At 32.8% G+C, this 20698-nt stretch overlaps 2 protein-coding genes and 1 pseudogene across 3 annotated transcripts; 2 read left to right on the forward strand and 1 right to left on the reverse strand.

Annotated features, from left to right (window-relative positions):
- Nucleotides 1-542: 542 nt before the first annotated feature.
- LOC132165554 (rust resistance kinase Lr10-like) lies at nucleotides 543-3086 on the reverse strand. Of its 2 annotated transcripts, XM_088513616.1 has the most exons (3): nucleotides 2420-3086; nucleotides 1901-1927; nucleotides 543-1811 (listed from the first exon to the last, which is right to left on the reverse strand). In XM_088513616.1, exons 1-3 carry the CDS (start codon nucleotides 3084-3086, stop codon nucleotides 703-705), a joined length of 1803 nt encoding a protein of 600 aa, XP_088369742.1. In that variant the 3' UTR covers nucleotides 543-702. The 2 variants fall into 2 exon arrangements, with proteins under 2 accessions (XP_088369742.1, XP_088369743.1); XM_088513617.1 differs by lacking the exon at nucleotides 1901-1927 and having other exon boundaries at nucleotides 2375-3086.
- A 391-nt stretch (nucleotides 3087-3477) lies between these two features.
- Nucleotides 3478-9826, forward strand: LOC148587795 (rust resistance kinase Lr10-like). Its single transcript, XM_088512826.1, has 2 exons — nucleotides 3478-4390; nucleotides 8576-9826. The coding sequence occupies exons 1-2, from the start codon at nucleotides 3478-3480 to the stop codon at nucleotides 9673-9675; spliced, it is 2013 nt and encodes a 670-aa protein (XP_088368952.1). The 3' UTR covers nucleotides 9676-9826.
- A 1339-nt stretch (nucleotides 9827-11165) lies between these two features.
- On the forward strand, nucleotides 11166-12155 carry LOC148587796 (pentatricopeptide repeat-containing protein At3g49170, chloroplastic pseudogene; annotated as a pseudogene).
- The last annotated feature ends 8543 nt before the right edge of the window (nucleotides 12156-20698 follow it).

A 20698-nucleotide genomic window follows, 5' to 3' on the forward strand; every position in this document is an offset into this window, starting at 1 on the left:
GTGAAATTGTAAATTTTTTTAAATTTAAATATTTAACATTGAGAGTTTTTAAACTTAAAAAAGAAAAGAAAAGAAAAATAAAAAGGAAGTCGACATTGAATTCTCAAAGTAATTATGCTTTGAGGTTCAGCAACATGAATGGTCTGAAAAGTCTCGCATGCTAGATCATGATTGAAGAAAAGGTCTCGAGGTTTACCACCAACAATGATTATATTCACAAATCCATATATGTATAGTTTCCATTTTAAAGAATATATATATATCAGAAATAGATTCTGGCTTATAAGATTATATTCACAAATGTATTATATTCTAGCATTTCCCATAAATATATATTTTGCTACAAATCCATATGTGTGTTTTATAAAACATGCATGCTAGCTCCTTTTGCAAGAACCGTACATTGGCCATCAAACATACATTCCTACGGTGCCACTAAAAACAAATTCACTTTTAGTTTTAGATTATATGACAGCCCAAGGAATTCACAATTGAAATGGAAAAAAGAAAACTGAAAAAAAAAAAAAAGATTTACGAGGTACGTACATTTTTATAATCTCCAAATTATTCCTACATTGATACAAGAAAAAACTTGAAGTTGCTACATTGACTACAAGTCTACAAGATTAATAACTTCTAAGAGTACAAGATCATTGCAACCTCATTTGTTATCACAAACGCCCAATTTATATACAATTATTCTCATTCTGGGATGATCTCCAGCTCATGGTTTAAATGTTTTATAGGTATATTTGCATTAATTTGTACGGGACCTGCAGAGGCAAAGGGATTGGGAGGCATAGTTAATTTATTTTCTTCTCCTTCTAACATTTGAACCGCATCTTTCATAGAAGGACGATCCACTGGGTGCCATTGGATGCACCAGAGTCCAATAATTGCAAGTTTCTTTGCAATTTTAGCATCTCCATCATCATCAATAAAGATTCGCATGTCTTCTTTTTGTTCTAAAATATTGTAGATCCATTCCGGAAAGTAGACTTGACTAGTGTTCTCAACTGTAACGTCAACATTTTTCCTTCCTCCGACTATTTCAAGTAACAATATTCCAAAGCTATAAACGTCTGCTTTAGAAGACACATTCCCAAAATTTCTAGAGAACACTTCGGGTGCAATGTAACCCACAGTTCCCCTGGCTTTGGTCATGGACACTGCACTTTGATCCTTTGAACACAACTTGGCAAGACCAAAATCAGAAATTTTTGGATTAAAGTTTTGGTCTAGCAAAACATTGTGAGGTTTGATATCAAAATGGAGGATTCGTTGGCCGCATCCTTGGTGAAGATACTCAATTCCTTTTGCTATGCCAAGAGCAATATCATGTAGCTTATCCCAATTAAGGATACATTTCTTGGTGCCAGTTGAAGATATGAACTTTTCTAGTGACTCATTTGGTAAGAACTCATAAACTAGAGCTCGTCTAAATCCATCAGCACACAAGCCAACCAAGCGAACCACGTTAACATGATGTATCATACCCATTGTTTCTACTTCATTTATGAATTCTTCCCCATTTCCATTGAAAGTGTTGAGGATCTTCACTGCAACATGAATTTCATTGGAAAGCTTTCCTTTGAATACTGTTCCATATGCTCCTTTGCCTAGCTTCTCAGTAAACTGATTTGTAATCTTTTTAATATCAGCATACAAGTATCTTGTGGGTTTGAAATTTCTGTAATCTTCCAAAAACTTTTCGATCTTTGCTTGATGTTCTTTTTCTACTTTATCATAAGTATAAAGACGGTACAAAGCAAAGATAGCTAGTGGTAATAGAAATGTGCCTAAGATGACACCTGCAAAATAGACAGATATATATTTGGGAGTTAATATATGATTTACATCTTCCCAATAAAAAGAATTTCAAATGGGCAAGACAACTCACCAGCGATCGCTGACTTTGGTAATGCATCTGTTAAAGATTTAACATAATTAGTTTCTCATTGTACATTACCAAAAAAAAAAAAAAAATTGTTGGCCTAAAATTTTCTTGCTAATAGCTTAAGTTAAATTGAATTCAGACCTTGAGTTCAAGTTGTAGGTTTCTAAGAGGACTGAAACGTGCTGTGCGGTGATTTTTCCTCAGTTAACATGTGTATGCGTATTTTGATCTCTTGTGAAGAGCTACAATTATATGGCCTATTATAATAAAATGCTTTAGCAACTCATGCCTGGCTCTAAAATGATGTTCGATCCCTTGGAGTCTAAACTAATTCGCCTAGTCAAGTTAATTAAGCCTAGAGTAACCATTCGTGAGCAAACATTTTATTTTATTTAATTTTTGGGTGGAAATGAATGCAGGGAATTATTCGCCGTTGCTGAGGAGGAATCAAATATCAATGCATGTTGGCTTGAAAACTGAATAAATTGACTACAGAGGTGGAAATTGGAGAGAAGAAAATACCTTTATCTTTGGGGAAGCATTCAGTTTGTAATTTAGAGCTATTATTCTTCAATCTGCATTTCTTGCCTTTTGCTTCACAGTGTTCACATTTTGGGATGGACCAGCTCAATTGAGGAACTTTGTAAATTGAGTTGTCGTCTCTTAGTGGAAGATTATACATCTTTGTACAAGATAAGGGCAACTGAGCGATGCTCATATCATTACGACCTATTGCATAAACATGGTAGGTAGGGCCACTAAGACAAGAGATCGGATGGGAATGCATTATTGCTCTTGGGGAACAATTGAATAAGGCATAGTCATTGACGTTTGCTTCGAATTGGGAAGGCGATGAAGATAAATCGAGTCCCCGAAACTGTTTTGGGAAGCAATGATGCGGAGGATCATATAATTGAATTACCTGAGATGTGTAGTTAATCTCTTTCACAAAGAGCTTAACTGAAATCGGCAGCTCGAGCACCGTTTGATCTGCATCAGTGCAGGAGAGAATAAAACCAGGATACCCACAGTCGTCTGGTTGGTTGCTAAGTCGGAAGGGAAATCGGATGGCTGGGCCATTACTTCCACAGCGTGGTTCAGCACACACATTTTGGGCTGCTCCAAGGTCTATGATGAAAGCCAGAAACAAGAACAAGTACGAGATTACCATTTCTAAGCAAATATCCATCTTTGTACTCTTGAGGGAGAATGGTTTTCAGCCTCTTAAATAGTTGGGCTTTTTCCGGTGATTACCTCACATCACTTTGTTCAAAGTGACAAGTAAATTTCGGGTGAACTTCATGGACTTGGACAATGTGGTGATGGCGACTGGCGACTAGTAAAAATCAGTCATCATTGATTTTTTAATATATGACGTAAGTGCTTACGCCTTATAAATCTACATTATTTAATTTGTCGATCTATGGCTGTGACAGAGGGTATGACTAGTAAAAATCAGTCATCATTGATTTTTTAATATATGACGTAAGTGCTTACACCTTATAAATCTACATTATTTAATTTGTGGAAGCCATACCCTCTGTCACTATCTTTTCTCTCTCTCTCTCTCTCTCTTATCAATGGCAAGACAAAAGCTCTTCCCTGCCGGACACATGGTCCTAATTGCTGTTGTTCTTGTCCTAGTCCATCAAGCTTGCAGTACCAACGATAGTCATCCTCTATGTGCTCCTTCCTGCGGCAATATCCACAATATAAGCTATCCCTTTCGGTTGAAAGGCGATCCAGCAAACTGCGGTGATAAAAGGTATAATCTGTCATGTGAGAATAACCAAACAGTGTTATACTTATATGATGGAAGATACTATGTACAGGAAATCGATTACCACAACTACACAATCCGACTTATAGACTCAGGTATTCAGAAGGATAACGACTCCTTCATCCCTCGTTATTCTCTAGGCCCAACTAATTTCAGTTCAGGGGATCGATTAATGTATAATTTTCCCAATTTTCAACATCCATATGCTCCAGATCATCCATGGGTCAGGTGTGGGAATTCGTGTGAAGGTCAACCTTGCGATTTGAGCTTGCCCAATCTGTATCAGAAATATATGGTTTTCGTGAACTGCGAAAAACGAGTGAAGTCTCCATTATATTTGGACATTTCCACTTGCTCTAAGAATGGAGGAGTAGTGTATTCTTCCAACTCTTTTTTATCCCATTCCAAGATGTATACATATGTTATTGCTTCCACAGACCCACCATATTTTCCAGAAGACGGCGGGATAATTGGCGTATGGGATTTGGCGGAGTCGTGCCAAATAGAGCAAATGTATCTGGAAACATCGTTGGTACCAAATTATCTAAATGATAATGTTGGATATTTTCGATGTACTGACTTTTATGATGCACTGGTCTCCGGCTTTATGCTTTCATGGTTTCAAGTTGCTTGTCATAATTCCACAGATGAATATTTTTGCAACATCAATGACTTCGCAAATTACCCTGTTCGGTGCGTCCCTCAAATAGCAGGTGCGTAAGGAATGCAAGAAAAAAGATATAACACTAGAGAGTTTCTAATCATGAAATATCTTACATGAATGTTGACCATTATTTTCATTTTGTGCATTTCTTTCTCTCTCTTTTGCCACATTTTGATCAATACGTACCATTAATATTCCAAGGATTATAGAACATATATATAACTTCTTTAAGACGGAAGTACTTCTTGGTGCTGGTGCATACCAAATACTGGCGATTATCTTTTCTAGTTTAGACTTACAAATGACTTGCTTTTTCATTCCAAGTTTCCAAACTCTGATTTTTTTTTTTCTTTTCTTTGTAGGGCCGGGATTTTTTAGTAAACTACTTTGGAAATGTGCCAAAGGTGAGGTTTCTATCTCAAAAAGTTGTTTGAGGAATAATATAGATCAGAATGATGACATCGAATATATAGGATGAGTTGTAGCTGATGAATGATGATGACACAAGTAGAGGAATAACCATGTGCTTGGCCAATGGCTGGTCTCAAACTTACATGTTTTGTTTCAGATCTCAGGAACAATGAGGCATGGGAAAATTATATACACAACCCTATCCATATATAGTCAGCTAAAGCACATTGACAAGGCATAAAATTGAACTCAGCCAAATTTATAGCCCAACATATATGTGAAGTCGTCTAGAGGTTTATAGAGTTGTTTGTATTCCTAAAGCATGGCCGGCCCAGGGGAAAGCTGTACATGCACTATGCAGGCCATACACTTTTAAAATTATTTAAGTCATATTTTCTATTAATTAATAAGTTCATCTTTTTTGTACGTAGTTCTTGCAGCTGTTATCAAACTACTAGTGCCGAGGAAAATAAGTAAGAACCTATCTCTATCTCCGTTGATTTTTTATTTATTTATTTATTTTCATTTTTTTAGGAAGGCAATTAGGTCTAATTAATTAGTTTCCACTAAAAAGTTTCCGAACACTGATGTTATTCTTTTCTTTGTGAAAGCAGGACAAAAATTTGACATTCCTTACAAAAATAATAATGACATATCCGTTGACCCAGGTGAGGTTTTTGTCTCAAAACTTTGTTTAAAGAATAAGACAGAATAGCACAATAAAGAACGAACAATTGGATTAATTATGGCTGATGATGGCAATGGTACCTGATCTCAAACTCTTAGGTTTTGTTTAGATGTCAGAAATGAAAGAAAAAATATAAATTCTTACGAAATTAGCTTCCTCTCTTTATTCGAAGTTTTCCTTCCCTTACCCCTTTTTTTTTCGTCATAATAAAGAGCATTCCCAAATGATTATCTAAATTTTTATACAAAATAACTAATCGAAAACTCATTTTATCTAATTTAAATGACCATTTTTTAAAATATTCATCCAACCATTTATCTAAATTTCTTCTCTTTCACTTTATTAAAAGAATCATTTTTAAATTTTTTATTCTTTTTAATTAAAAAAAAACTATCTCCATCAAAAACACCAAATGAAACCTGTCCCGCAGCAGCTAACCAAAAAAACTAGCAACTACCATCAAATCTCTTGCAACAACATCTATCAACCACAGGTAACTCCTCCCCTGTCTCCCCTTTCGCTCGCCACAGCTTCAACCATATATAGTTAACAGGGAAAATGACTTTGGAGTGCTCTAACAAAGAGTTTGCATGTATCTATGCATCTCTCCGCAAATACTTCTTTTTATTTTTTTATTTTTTTTTAATGACCTAACTGAAACCTCGTTTTCCAGCTTTAATAATTGGCAAATTATTCGCCTCAAATACATGACTACATGTTACCTCAATCCAGCACATTGAGAAACCATAGAATAGGGTGGTTGCTTCCGGCCGGACAAAGTGGTCCTTCAAGGGCATTGGTTAATGATCCGGGCTATTTCCCATGAGCTCAGCCCAGTTTCAAGGCCAGATTATAGGGGTTTATAATAGGAGTGTACAGTTACGATTAGTGGTTATTGGTTAAAATCGTTAACCACAACCGTCTAAGGTGGTTATTGGATTTTAATAACTGCAACCGCTTCGCTTAGGCGGTTAGCTGTTGTTAAAACCAATAAACTGCTTTTTATATGTAGGCTTTTGATAGTGTATTGATCAAGCCTTCTTTGTGCCTCTTGTTAATTTGAGCTTATTTTAAATAATTTTGGAGGGTTTTTTTTTTTAATAGTAAGGTTGTGCATAATATGTGTGTATATATAATATATAAGCATACACGCTTGTTAAAACATTTGATTTAATGTCACTCCTAAGACTAGAGATTGTGCATAATATATATACAACATGCATTAGGGTCAGACCTTCTTTTATTTGTTCTATCCTGTTTTTTCTTATTTTGATAAAGTGATCAACTAGGAAAATGTAAAGTTTTCTAGCAAACAAGTATAAGAAGATGAAGAAAACTTGAAAGAAAATTGCAGTATGCACCGGTGATTTGCTTAAAAAACCAACATTTCAAATCCAAATAAGCACCAACATTAGGAAATCCAAATACAAATCTAAAATCAATCCAAAAAAACACCAAAACATTATATTGAATATATAATATAAATATTATATATGAGGATAGGCCCGTAGTGGTTATTAGTCGTCTACCCTTACCCCTATAACCGCTAACCGCCTAAAGCGGGGCAGTTATCCTTTTTCTTTTTTTTTAATAACTGCTTAGAAAGCGGTTAGTGGTTATAAGCTGTTATAAGTTATTGAACGATTATAACAGCTCCGCTTGTACACCCCTAATTTATAAAGTTGCTTATATTTCTTCTTAAAACATGATCGAATTAAGGAGAAAGTTGTTTACCGAATTTTATTTGGTCTTCCACTTTTCCAATTATTTAAGTCACTTTCCTGATTAATTAATTAATTTACATATTTTTATATTTCTTGCAGGCATTTTCAACACCGGCCTACCGGCTAACATGCTCTACGTCATCGGTCAGAACCCCCCTCTCTCTCTCTCTCCCCCTCTCAATCTTCTTTGATTTTTGAAAAAAAAAAAAATTACGTACCCTCTTCAAACTATCACTCAATTGACAATATTTTCCCAAATTTATAATTTGGACAATGTCCCTCTTAAACTACAAAAACATTAACAATGTCCACCCCAATGCTACTAAAAAGACAAAAATGACCATAATTTTTTTTTTTTCTTCAGTAAGACAAAAATACAAGTAATGCTAAGTCCATATGGTGTCCTTTTTGTATTACCCCAAAAATGATATGACTTTTAAAATTATCATTAAATTTGTGATTGATTAGTATTGAATTTTAATCAAATGGTAATTTTAAAACGCCAACTCATTTATGGAGTGACAAAACATAGATACAAAATGGACTTCTAGCATTACTTTAAAAATACTTTAACAAATTTGAGAAATCTTTAAGAAAAAAATGAAAAAATAAAAAATCACACTTTTTAAAAATAAAAAATTAAAAAAATGTTGGGAGGAGGGAGAAGGGGGGAGGGGGCATTGCCTCAATTGAAAATTTGGGAAGACATTGTCAATTGGGTGGTAGTTTGAGAGGGATATGTAGACTTCTCCCTTAATTATTTTTCCTTTTCAGTAGATAATTCGATATTGTGAAGCATAAAAATGATTTAAAATGCAGATAAGATGAAAATGTTAATAAAATTTACATAAAAATTATAATAAATATTGTGCTTAACTACTAAGAACTTGAAAGGCAATTAATTTTTAAAAAAAAAAGAAAAAAGAAAAAGGCAATTAGTTGAGTTGTAATAAAAAGAAGGAAAACTACACTTGCCCTTTCTAACTATTAACAAATTTGTAATTTCCTTATGATGTTTTAATTTTTGCAATATTGCCCGGTCTTCCATTCATGCATTGAGGTTATAATGTCCTCATTTCGTAATCCAGAATGACAAAAATATTTATTGATAAAAACTTTTTTTTAAAAAAAAACTAATAAATAAATAAGACAAAAAAAAATCATAAAAAATAGCAATTTTTTTTTTTCTTATTTTTGTAAAGTTTTTATCAATGTTATTTTTTTGTCATCTTTGGCACGAAGGGACATTGCACTCCCAACAAAACTTGAAAGATTGCAAGGACATTGAAAATTTATTGGTAGTAAAAAAAGGTAAATGTACTTTTGCCTAAAGAGAGATGCTGACAACCGGGCAACTACAGTCTACATATTTGTGTTTTTTTATATTTATTTGGGTGATTTTTCTGTATAGGACCGCACCTTATACCAAAGGTTGTACTGGCAACTCCTGTGATTGCGTTTTTGATATATAAATGGCGTAGGAGGCATTTTTCAATGTATGACGATGTTGAAGAATTTCTGCAAAGTCACAATAATCTCATGCCAATAAGGTACTCTTACTCAGAAGTAAAGAGGATGACCAAAAGTTTTAAGGACAAATTAGGTGAAGGAGGGTTTGGCACTGTATTTAAAGGAACACTTCGAAGTGGTCGTCTTGTGGCTATAAAGATGTTAGGCAAGTCCAAAGCTAACGGACAAGATTTTATCAACGAAGTTGCAACCATTGGAAGGATTCATTATGTTAATGTAGTGCAACTCATTGGTTTTTGTGTTGAAGGATCAAAACGAGCTCTAGTATATGAGTTCATGTCTAATGGCTCCCTAAATACATTCATATTTTCCCCAGAAGTAAGTACTCTCCTAAGCTATGACAAAATATATGATATAGCTCTAGGAGTAGCTCGTGGAATTGATTATCTACATCAAGGATGTGACATGCAGATTTTGCATTTTGATATCAAGCCTCACAACATTCTTCTTGATGAGAATTTTACTCCCAAAGTTTCTGACTTTGGCTTGGCAAAGTTATATCCAGTAGATGACAGCATTGTCTCTTTGACTGCTGCAAGAGGGACATTAGGATACATGGCTCCTGAGTTGTTCTATAAAAACATTGGAGGTGTCTCATATAAAGCTGATGTTTATAGTTTCGGAATGTTATTGATGGAAATGGCTGGACGAAGAAGGAATGTAAATGCATCTGCAGAACACTCAAGCCAAATATACTTCCCTACTTGGGTATATGACCAATTGAACGATGGAAACGACATAGAAATGGAAGACGCCACAGAAGAGGAAAGGAAAATAGGCAAGAAGATGATCATTGTCGCGCTATGGTGTATACAAATGAAGCCTAGTGATCGTCCTTCAATGAGCAAAGTCATACAAATGCTCGAAGAAAAAGTTGAATACTTACAAATGCCTTCCAAGCCTTCTCTATCATCACTAGACATAATCACAACCGGTGGCGGAGAGAGTTCGAATCAATCAAGTGAATCATCTCAATCTTAGTCTTTTGATTTATTATATTCCCGCTAAAGGATAAAATTAGTTTTCTTATATATATTTGATAGCGCAAATATGCTTAATATTTATGTGTAACAAATAAGAGTTTGTTTTATTTAATATAACTCTACTTATTACATAACTTTTCCACGTTCAATTTTATTTTCTCATACTTGACCAATGAATTGAGTTTTAAGTTTGAGAAAATATGTTGCTATTCTTCATTCTCTACTATTATTATTATTATTTAAATCTTTGGAAGCATCTAATGTCAAATTCGTTATACCGATAAACAATTTGGAAGCATAAGATGGACTTTTGACAATTACCATCCTTTTTTCTTCATCAAGGTTTCTAACTAAACAACTTAATTGAGCCTATCTTATTCAATTAAAAAAAAAAAAAAAAAAAAAAAACCTTAATTGAGCCTATAACCGCTAAATTCGTTATAGGATTAAAGTGTATGTTGACCAAATGCATTATTCAGATTTCAAATTATCTACGGGGTAGAAAAATTAGAAAGAAGACCCCGACAGGTTTCAATACTGTTTTTCATGGAAGCCCATTTTTATATATATATATATATATATATATATATATATATATATATATAAAAGTAAAACATCATGCAAAAATTAATTGTTTTTATACGTTTTAAAACTATTTTCAAATTATTATTTCTAAAAACAACATATTGTTAAAGATTATTGAAATATTATTTTACGAAACTATTTTCTATTTTTAATTTAGATAAAATAAAATAATTGAAAAAATGTTGGTTTTGATTTTTGATTCAGTAAAACTAATTTTTAAAATTATACACCAAATAAACACTAATGTTGAAGACTATCAGATATACCAAAAGAAGATTTACAACCTAGAATTTTATACATACTTTAAGCATAAAAAAAAATGCAGAAAGTAACATGTAATTCTTGAAATAATTATGGGATTTTATTGTTATGTCATAGAAATCTCAATGGGTTCAAAAGGCCACTGACAATTAGACTCGACCTTTGATAGCAATTGATTTTATTGAGAGATTAAAATCCAAATCCGAGAGGTTCAACGTTTTCGCATGAAACCAAGTCAGAATAATTCTTCATCTAACCAGCAATTTTCACAACTTTGTTTTGGTCTTTCACCCAATTTTTAATTAAAGAATTAGTCTACAGACCATGTAACCTTTTTTCCGTTATTTTTTTTTAAAAAAAAAAAACCAACGATGAAAGAACTCAATGGCCAAAGCCCCAACTACAAAGTTAAATTCTTCAAAGCCCAAATTCTTTATGGATGGGCTTCTATTCATTGTGCACAAATTCATGAAATAATATTTGTGATTGAGATGGGCTTGACAACAACTTCAACGCCCAAATGCTTTGTGAGATCTCCGTAAAGGTCATGAGGCCGCTCCATTGACAAAGGCCTTATATTTATTTGCTTTTGGATATAGCTTGGAGCGTGTTTGTACTGAATCGGGTTTGACTAGAAGAAATATGCTTAGCCTCTCGCTTTCGTCTCCATCCAAACTCTCCTTACCTTCTCTCAAACCACCCTCAAACCCTTCCCGCCAAAATCTTCCATCATCATCATCATCATCACCACCACATAAGCAAGACTTTGAACTCTTTAACCACCGTCTGATCCACCACCTCAATGTGGGTCACCTCCACAAAGCAATCTCCACCCTTGATGGCATGGCCCAAAAGGGTACCCACCCAGACCTCACCACCTACTCCCTTCTCCTCAAGTCCTGCATCAGGTCCCGGAATTTCCAACTCGGCAAAGTCGTTCACACTCGCTTGGCTCAGTCCCAACTCGAGCCCAACTCGGTCGTTCTCAACTCTCTCATCAGCTTGTACTCAAAGTGTGGGGATTGGGGTAAAGCAAAAGCCATTTTTCATAGTATGGGAGATAAGAGAGACTTGGTTTCTTGGAGTGCTATGGTTTCGTGTTTTGCGAATAATGATATGGAATTTGAAGCCATTGGGACATTCCTTGAAATGCTTGAGAATGGTTTTTACCCAAATGAGTATTGCTTCGCGGCTGTGATTCGGGCATGTTCGAATGCGGACAATATTTCGATCGGGAAGATGATTTTTGGGTTTGTCATAAAGAGTGGATATTTTGAGTCCGATTTGTGTGTTGGATGTGCATTGATTGATATGCTTGTAAAGGGTAGTGGTGATGTAGATTTAGCGTATAAGGTGTTTGAGAAAATGCCTGAGAAAAATGCGGTTACTTGGACTTTGATGATAACTAGGTTTATGCAATTGGGGTACTCAAGAGAGGCCATAGATTTGTTCTTGGATATGGTTTTAAGTGGGAATGTTCCGGATCAGTTTACACTAAGTGGAGTTTTATCGGCTTGTGCAGAGTTAAAATTGTTGTCGCTTGGGCAGCAATTGCATTCTTGGGTTATCCAGGTGGGATTGCCTTTGGATGTTTGTATTGGTTGTTGTTTGGTGGACATGTATGCAAAATAAAATAAAATAAAATACAATTATTTTTAGATAAAATAAAATAATTGAAAAAATGTTGGTTTTGATTTTTGATTCAGTAAAACTAATTTTTAAAATTATACACCAAATAAACACTAATGTTGAAGACTATCAGATATACCAAAAGAAGATTTACAACCTAGAATTTTATACATACGTACTTTAAGCATAAAAAAAAATGCAGAAAGTAACATGTAATTCTCGAAATAATTATGGGATTTTATTGTTATGTCATAGAAATCTCAATGGGTTCAAAAGGCCACTGACAATCCGACTCAAACTTTGATAGCAATTGATTTTATTGAGAGATTAAAATCCTAATCCGAGAGGTTCGACGTTTCGCATCAAACCAAGTCAGAATGAGTATCGATTAATTCTTCATCTAACCAGCAATTTCCACAACTTTGTTTTGCTCTTTCACCCAATTTTTAATTAAAGAATTAGTCTACAGACCATGTAACCTTTTTTCCGTTATTTGAAATTTTTTTTTTTTTTTTTGAAAAAAAACACCATCCAACGAGGAAAAAGTTAAATTCTTCAAAGCCCAAATTCTTTGTGAGATGGGCTTCCGTTCAATGTGCACAAATTCATGAAAAAATATTTGTGATTGAGATGGGCTTTACAACAACTTCAAAGCCCAAATGCTTTGTGAGAGCTCCATAAAAGTCATGAGGCCGCTCCATTGATAAAGGCCTTATATTTACGTGCTTTTGGATATACCATTTTCCTTCCTTTACCCCATTTTCTTTTCCGTGACAAAAAACGATTTGTTTCTATAAGCCAACAAACAATTTGAGGAGCTGTTTTTTAATAGTTTTGGAAGCATAGAATGTTAAAATAACGGTTAAATGTTTAAAGTCACCCTAGAAAGCTTTGGGTCTAATATGTGTCACATATGCATTGATTAATATGCTTATGAAGGAATGTAAATTTGAAAGAGTTTGGAGAAATCTCTGCTTTGGTTGCTTAACCAAAGCAGTGTATTTCATTCATATTTATAATCAAAACTCGGTACAAGAGAATTACAAAGGATGTAGAAACAACAAAGCACAAAAACGAAAGCCTACGTGAATGTGATACAAAAAGAAAAAGGAACCAAAAAAAAACTAAAATAGAAATGTGAGAGGACTGCAATCTAATGTCGTCTTAGGACTCAACTGTGTAGAGTAGTAGTTGTTGCTCTAATGCTGGAAGAGAATAGAGACAAGGGTAGGAAGAGTCTACTGGCTACCATTCACGGGAAATATGGAGACCTGATTTATCACAAATCATGGTTGTACGTGAATTAAGAGACTTCGGCTTGAGTCAACCTGAATCATGGAATTGCTGACTTGTATATGAGATGGTAGATTTTTTTATCAACTTAACAAATTTAAGCCTATAAGACGTTTGAGAAAACATCAGCGAAGAATGTGATTACTTGGAATTCAATGAGAACTTAGTTCATGCAATTAAGGTAGCCAAGAAAGGCAATAGATTTCTAATTGGATATGATTTTGTGTGGGTAAGTGTCATATTGGTATACTCTAAGGCCCGTTTGTTTCGACTTAAAATGTTTTTTCTGAAAAATGATTTTTAAAAAAAATATTTTTTGGTATGTGACACCTACGAAAAATCACAAATTTATATATGTTTTATACCGGGTCAACTTGCTCTTGCTGAAATCCTAGTGTCTCTCTGGTGGCTAAACTTGCGCTTGTTGAAATCCTAAAATGCACTTAATGAGTTTTTTGCGTCTATGTTTTAGGCAAACAGATTCAAGTCCTTCGCTAGCAGACTCCACCCAATCCCAGAATTCCATCCCACAATTACTCCACAGCCCACGATCATTGTGGGCTAGATGGGCTTGTCATATAGCCAGAGCCTGTGTAGGCCCAATGATTAATACTTGCCCAATATCCCTCTCTGAGTACCTGCCCAAGAAGATGCTGAAAGCCCAGACCTAAATCCCAACATTGCTTTCATGCTGAATGTATATATGGATGAATGGCTTGGTTGAAAGTTGAATGCTACATGCTTTATTTAGATAGAGTTTTTCTTCGAACTGAGTTGAGAAATTTTTTTTCAATTTAGTCTATAGAAATGACAAATGTTTTTTTTTTTAATAATATGTGAGATATATATGAGTTTTTAATAAAATTTATTTCAACTTTATCCATGTTAAAAAAATATATGCATATCATATATTTAAAATATATGTAATTTTTATAAATTAAATTTAAAGAAATTTCTTGAATGCAAAAACTTTATTCGCCCCATTTCTCAAATCCCACTTAAACATTCCCACTTGTGGATGTTTCATGATGCTTTGGGAGCCTGGACCACGCGTATACGTTGTTGGAAATCGCTTTCTCTTTTTTCCTTGTCATAGAGGTTTTCAAACGACTCGATGGAGCCGACTACAGCTCATCATTAGTGATGACTTGGACCAAATGAATTATCAGATTTCTGGAGTAGATAAGGGGGTAGAAAAATTAGAAAGATGACGTGGATATGAAAAAGTAGCTCATCATAGACAATGTTTGAATGCTATTTCTTAATTTTAAAATAAAAATTAAACATTGTGCAAATTGAGACGTATGCAGTCCATGGAATGAGTCTTTTTTTTTTTTTATAGTTTTTCACTTTTTCTTTTTATTATCCTTTTGACCAGGACTTTTGCCATTAACCAACGACTACGCGTTATACCTTGTCGGGAAGCGCTCTCTCTCTTTTCCTTGTTGCCAAGGTTTCCAACGACTCGACGACCTTGTTGACCCTAGTCACCCTACAACCAATTAGGATTTCAGAGTAGATAAGGGGTTAGAAAAATTAAAAAGACGACAACCAATTAGGATTTCAGAATAGATAAGGGGTTAGAAAAATTAAAAAGACGACGCAAACATGTTAGATAAGGGGTTAGAAAAATTAAAAAGACGACCCATTAGGATTTCAGAGTAGATAAGGGGTTAGAAAAATTAAAAAGACGACAACCAATTAGGATTTCAGAATAGATAAGTGGTTAGAAAAATTAAAAAGACGACCATTAGGATTTTAGAGTAGATAAGGGGTTAGAAAAATTAAAAAGACGACAACCAATTAGGATTTCATAATAGATAAGGGATTATAAAAATTAAAAAGACGACGCAGACATGTTAAATAAGGGGTTAGAAAAATTAAAAAGATGACCCATATATATTTGGAGAGTAATGATATAAGTAGGACTAAAATCTTATTAGTCATTTTAAATGTAATGTATCATTTAAAATCATCAAAGTTTTTCTTATCCTTTTCCTCTTGTCGGAAAGCGCACTCTCTCTCTCTTTCCTTGTTGTCAAGGTTTCCAATGACTTAATGAATTAGGGTTAGTTTGAGATTTGTGTTTTTGAAATTATTATTTTTTAAAATCATAAAAACGTTTGATAAAATATATTCAAAGAATAGATTGGAAGAAATTTATTTCAACCTATTATAATGAGTGACAAGTGTCATCTCTCATATGTTTAATTTAATATTTTAATAGTTATTTATTGTTATATATTCCACTGATTTAAGAATCCAAACATTAATTTTTTAAAAAATCCAAAAATATTGAATAACACTTATCACTTATTATAGTAGGTTGAATCAAATTTCCTCCAAACCAATTTGGAGGAAATTTGGGTCCATATTAAAAAGTACATTTTTTATCAAATATTTGCTATGTAAAATCGTAATTTTGGCTTAAATTTGTGTTTTTTTTTTTTAAATAAACACCTCCTAGTTTGTTTATAAAAATCGTAAAATTTTTCTTCCTATTTTTAATTAACTGTTTTTTAAATTGCAATGCTGAACACCTTATATTTTGTTATATCATTTAAAAATACAAATTATTCTTAAAAAATTGTAATTCTAAATACACCCTTAATTGACCTAGTCAACCTATGACTGATTAGGATTTCAGTGTAGATAAGGGGTTAGAAAAATTAAAAGGACAGACACTGACATGTTTGAATGCTATTTCTTAATTTCAAATTAAAAATTAAACATTGTGGAAATTGGGACCTAGTTGTTTTCTTTTTGTTTTCCTTTTCATTTGGACGAAGACTTTTGCCATCTACCAACGAGGCAACGAGCACGCGTCTATCTTGTCGGAAAGCGCACTCTCTCTCTATCTTTTCCTTACCGTCAAGGTTTCCAACGAGTCGACGACTTAGTTGACCCTAGTCACGCTACAACCAATTAGGATTTCGGAGTAGATAAGGGGTTAGAAAAATTAGATAGATGAATACTATTTTTTAAGAGCACTTTTTTCGTTTTAAATTAAAAATTAAAAATTTTGTGCAAAAACTGAACCATCTATATATGTTTTAAAACCTATTTTCAAATGAAAAATATCTATAAAAAAGACTATTTTCAATTAGTTATTTTTTACAACATTTTTGATAGAATATTAAATATTACTTCCTGGAACTGTTTTATATTAATGTTAATTTATTTAAAATAAAATAATTGAAAATATCCTGATTTTGATTTCTTTTTATTCATTAAAAATTCTTTTTAAAACTTATTTTATGAAGACACAAAGAAATAAAGTCAAATATTGTAATATTTAAAAATATTAAATAAATTATGCTAAAAAATAGACTAAAGTACTCCTTTTTAAGTCGTCCCAAATATTTTGTGACAGAAAAATGATATGAAAGTTTCCAATTTTCTCAGCTGTTTCTTTTCTTTGTCTTATAGTCTTTTTTTATTATTATTATTATTATTAGAATTTAATTGGCTAATCTAGAGTGGCTCATATAATGACATTTCTCTAGATGTTATGTATATTCCACATGATACAGAAGAGTCCATAAGTTAATATTGTGACCATCTCTCAACTATCATATATACATGCATTTACCCTGTAATTGGAACAGGTTTTCTGTATTTCTTGATGTTAAGCATATGTTTTAAAATTGGAAGTTATACTCAGCATTCAAATCTTTCTAATGTATGTAGGAATTGTCATTTTTTTACACTCATACGTTATACTCAACAATCTCTCCCATATATGTGACTCTCATTTAACAATGCTTTCTTACATCTTTCTAATGTGAGACTCTATTCTTTTATTACACTCACACTCACACATTATACTCAACACTCAAATCTTTCCAATGTGGGGCTCTATCCTTTTTTTTTACACTCACAAGTTATACTCAACAATTTCTCCCTTATATATGCATGACCCTCGTTCATATATTCAAGATTCTCTATATTAACTATTTGGATTAAAAACTGAATTTTGTTGCGGTTGCTTTCAATATTATTATATATGGTTATACAAAAAGAGTTAGACTATGATAATTTTGTTATGATTATTTAATCTTATTTTTTCGGTTTCATTGTGACCATTTATAAAAATTTTATATATAAATGAGGAATTATTTTATTTCACAAAAATGAAACTAAATAGGTTTTATTTGATTATTAAAAAAAAAAAAATCTGTTCTGTTGTAAATTTAGCTTGACAATCTCTTATTCATTGACTAAAAGACGCACGTCCAAGTGGCAGGAATTTTGCAAGGTCCACTTGCTAAGTGCTTTCTTTTCTTGTTTTAGACTGCCCACTACCCTGCGTTTCTTTTCTAATTTTACTAGTCCCACTCACTAGTTGATTGAAGCAAAAGGTCTCCAAAGGATCAACACAAACATTAATGGTCGTTGGGATAATGTGAAATACAAAAAGGGAAAAAAGAAAAAAAGAAAAATCAGCAACCGTACGTGTAGCATGTTTTGCTTACATTTGAGTTCATATGTGGCTATTTTTAAACCCATTTATTGGAGACAGTTTCTCATCTATATTTGAAAATTATGAATTGGTTATTCATCAAGATAAAGAAAGCTTTCTTGTAAATCCACTTCTTGTTGGCCGACAAAAGTTGAGAAATAAAACTTGCATATACCATGGAAATAATGAGAAAGCAAAACTCATGATGGGATCCTAGCTAGCAGAATTGTCGGCCACCATTAACACCACCAACGCTTGTGTTTTTAAAAGACACGTATAGGCTCAATGCTGGTCTCTAATATCGTACCTCTATATCATACTTTATATTATTTCACATGAAGCAATATACAAAAATGAGAGACAAAATGATAGTTGAGTCCTCAATGTGTTATATAAAAATATATATTTTCCGTCAAATTCATAATTAATGTGTTTTACATAATGTAATTAATGAGAATTCTCAACAGATTCAACCGGCCACTCTCCTCTAAATAGGGAAAGAAGTAGGATCAACCTCTTCATTTTGCCTATTTTGCTTAAAAAAGATTAAAATTATAGGATATTTGAAGACCCTAGGCCTTTGCCAGACTCAAGATTTAAGGGATAAAACTTCACATGCCTTTTTATTTGTTTTATTACAAATTCCTACCCAGTAATAAGGAGAATGTTATGTGTTATGTGTTCTCATGGTCTTAGGTATATATTAATTTTTAAAAATTGAGTGAGAGAAATAAGAGACAATTTTTTTTTTGCCATTTTAGAAAATAATATTTACTTAGAACCAGAAAAACACTACGAGAACACCAAAAAGCACCTAGAATTTTCCCAATAATAATTAAGTGCATAAGCATAAGAGATAGACTAAAACATAACAACCAAAGTAGAGTATGATAACAAAGACCATCTCAGTGATGACTTGAAGATAGACTCCTTATTCCTTCATGAATCACAACTAACGCTAACATAGACACATTATTTAATAGATAACTCGATGTACTGACAGATAAGATAAAAATAATAGATGATTCTCAACCCCTCATACTTCACCACATTGTGTGTGCCTCTTGAAACTCTTGATCCTGCAAACTCCTATTCACATAACACATAACATACATGCTCCATTTGTGAGAATTGGTGGCCATCAAACATGCCTCGGTGCGGCTGAAGACAAATTCATTCTTAAGATCCGTTTGTTTCGATGTAAAATATTTTTCTTCGAAACATATTTTCTACGAAACAATTTTTAAGAGGAGGTGGAAAATCAAGAAAAAGTTATTCCCCTAAAAATATTTTTCAACGTTTGGTTCTAACGGAATATGAGTAACAATGGAAATTGGCTGCACAAACTCTAATGATTTGAGAAGGCGAAGGTCAAACTCGAAAATTGTTTATTGTTTTAAAAAGAAAAACTATTTTAAGGAAATTAAAGAAGCTTTTCCGGTCAAACCGAAATATTTTCAGTTTAACTATTATTTTTCGTCGTATCAAACATTAAAAAAGATACGTAAAGTATTTTCTATAATCATTTTACGCTGAAGCTAATGGATCCTTAGATTATATGATAGCCCAAGCAACTGCCAATTGAAAAGATTAAAATGGCAGGTAATAAAAAAAAATAAAGAAAAGAAAAAAATTAACAGGATTAATAATAGTTATACATTGATATAAGAAAAAACTTAAAGTTCCAACATTGTCTACAAGATTAATAAGTGTTAGGAAATTAATCATATTTTCCAAGACTTGTGAGATACGAAAAATAAGAAGAATGCAGAATAACAAAGATAAGCAATCACACATGACACAAAGATTTAAGTGGTTCGGCTTAACAAGCCTACATCCGCTGGCAGAGATGACCTGGAGAAAATTTACTATCAAAAGATGGAGTACAAAAATAGTAGAGGAAAAATCACTTAGATTCCAAAGCGCCAATACTCCAAAATCTCATTATCACACAAAAGAGATTACTCTCAAAATAGAATACAAAAGACAGATGTACAAACTCTACATACTGCGATTAGAATCATTATTAAAAAAGTTCATTCCGTTCAGGTCATTTTTTTTTTTTAACAAAATGCTTGAAAAATGTAAATGTTTTTAAGAAAACAAGAAATTACAAAACGCAAAAAAAAAAAAAAAAAGCCTCGAAGGACCAAGACCATATGAAGTCAATTAGTTGCATGTGTTCTTTTCTTTTAACTAGGATTTTTGCCATCGACCAACGACCACGCGTATGACTTGTTGAAAGCGCTCTCTTTTCGTTGCCCTCAAGGTTTCCAACGACTTGACGTCGTTGACGACGTAATTGAGTCTACAACCAATTAGATGACTCGGACCAAATGCATTATTCAGATTTCAGAGTAGATAAGGGGGTAGAAAAATTAGAAACATGATGCGCACATATTTGAATATGTACTATTTTTAAGATCACCTTTTTTAAAAAAAAAATTAAATTAAAAATAAAACATTGTGCAAAACTGAACTATTTTTATATGCATGCATGGTTTAAAAACTATTTTCAAATATATATATATATATAAATTCAATTAATTATTTTTTTAAAAAAATATTTTTATAGAATATTAAATTATTAGTTCCTGAAACTGTTTTAAATTTTCAATTTAGATCAAATAAATAACTGAAGATATCCTGGTTTTGATTTCTTTTTTATTCACTAAAAATGATTTTTCTTGAAGATTATCAATTATCAAATATCAAAAGAAGATTTACAAACTCGCATTTTATGGATACAAATTATTTTATGGGTGTTTCTGTTTCATGATGCTTTAATTTG

This window comes from Corylus avellana, chromosome 2, assembly GCF_965113065.1.
Source record: "Corylus avellana chromosome 2, dhCorAvel1.hap1.2, whole genome shotgun sequence".
In the NCBI taxonomy this organism is placed as follows: domain Eukaryota; kingdom Viridiplantae; phylum Streptophyta; class Magnoliopsida; order Fagales; family Betulaceae; genus Corylus; species Corylus avellana.

What these genes read in the sequence shown, in the direction of transcription:
- LOC132165554 (XM_088513617.1), bottom strand. Translation starts at nt 3,086, where the DNA reads ATGGATATTTGCTTAGAAATGGTAATCTCGTACTTGTTCTTGTTTCTG. An exon ending in CTCTGTAGTCAATTTATTCA is followed by an intron (nt 1,812 to 2,374) that starts GTTTTCAAGCCA and finishes TCTATTTTGCAG; the next exon opens with GTGTCATCTTAGGCACATTT.
- LOC148587795 (XM_088512826.1), top strand. Translation starts at nt 3,478, where the DNA reads ATGGCAAGACAAAAGCTCTTCCCTGCCGGACACATGGTCCTAATTGCT. An exon ending in GTGCGTCCCTCAAATAGCAG is followed by an intron (nt 4,391 to 8,575) that starts GTGCGTAAGGAA and finishes TTTTCTGTATAG; the next exon opens with GACCGCACCTTATACCAAAG.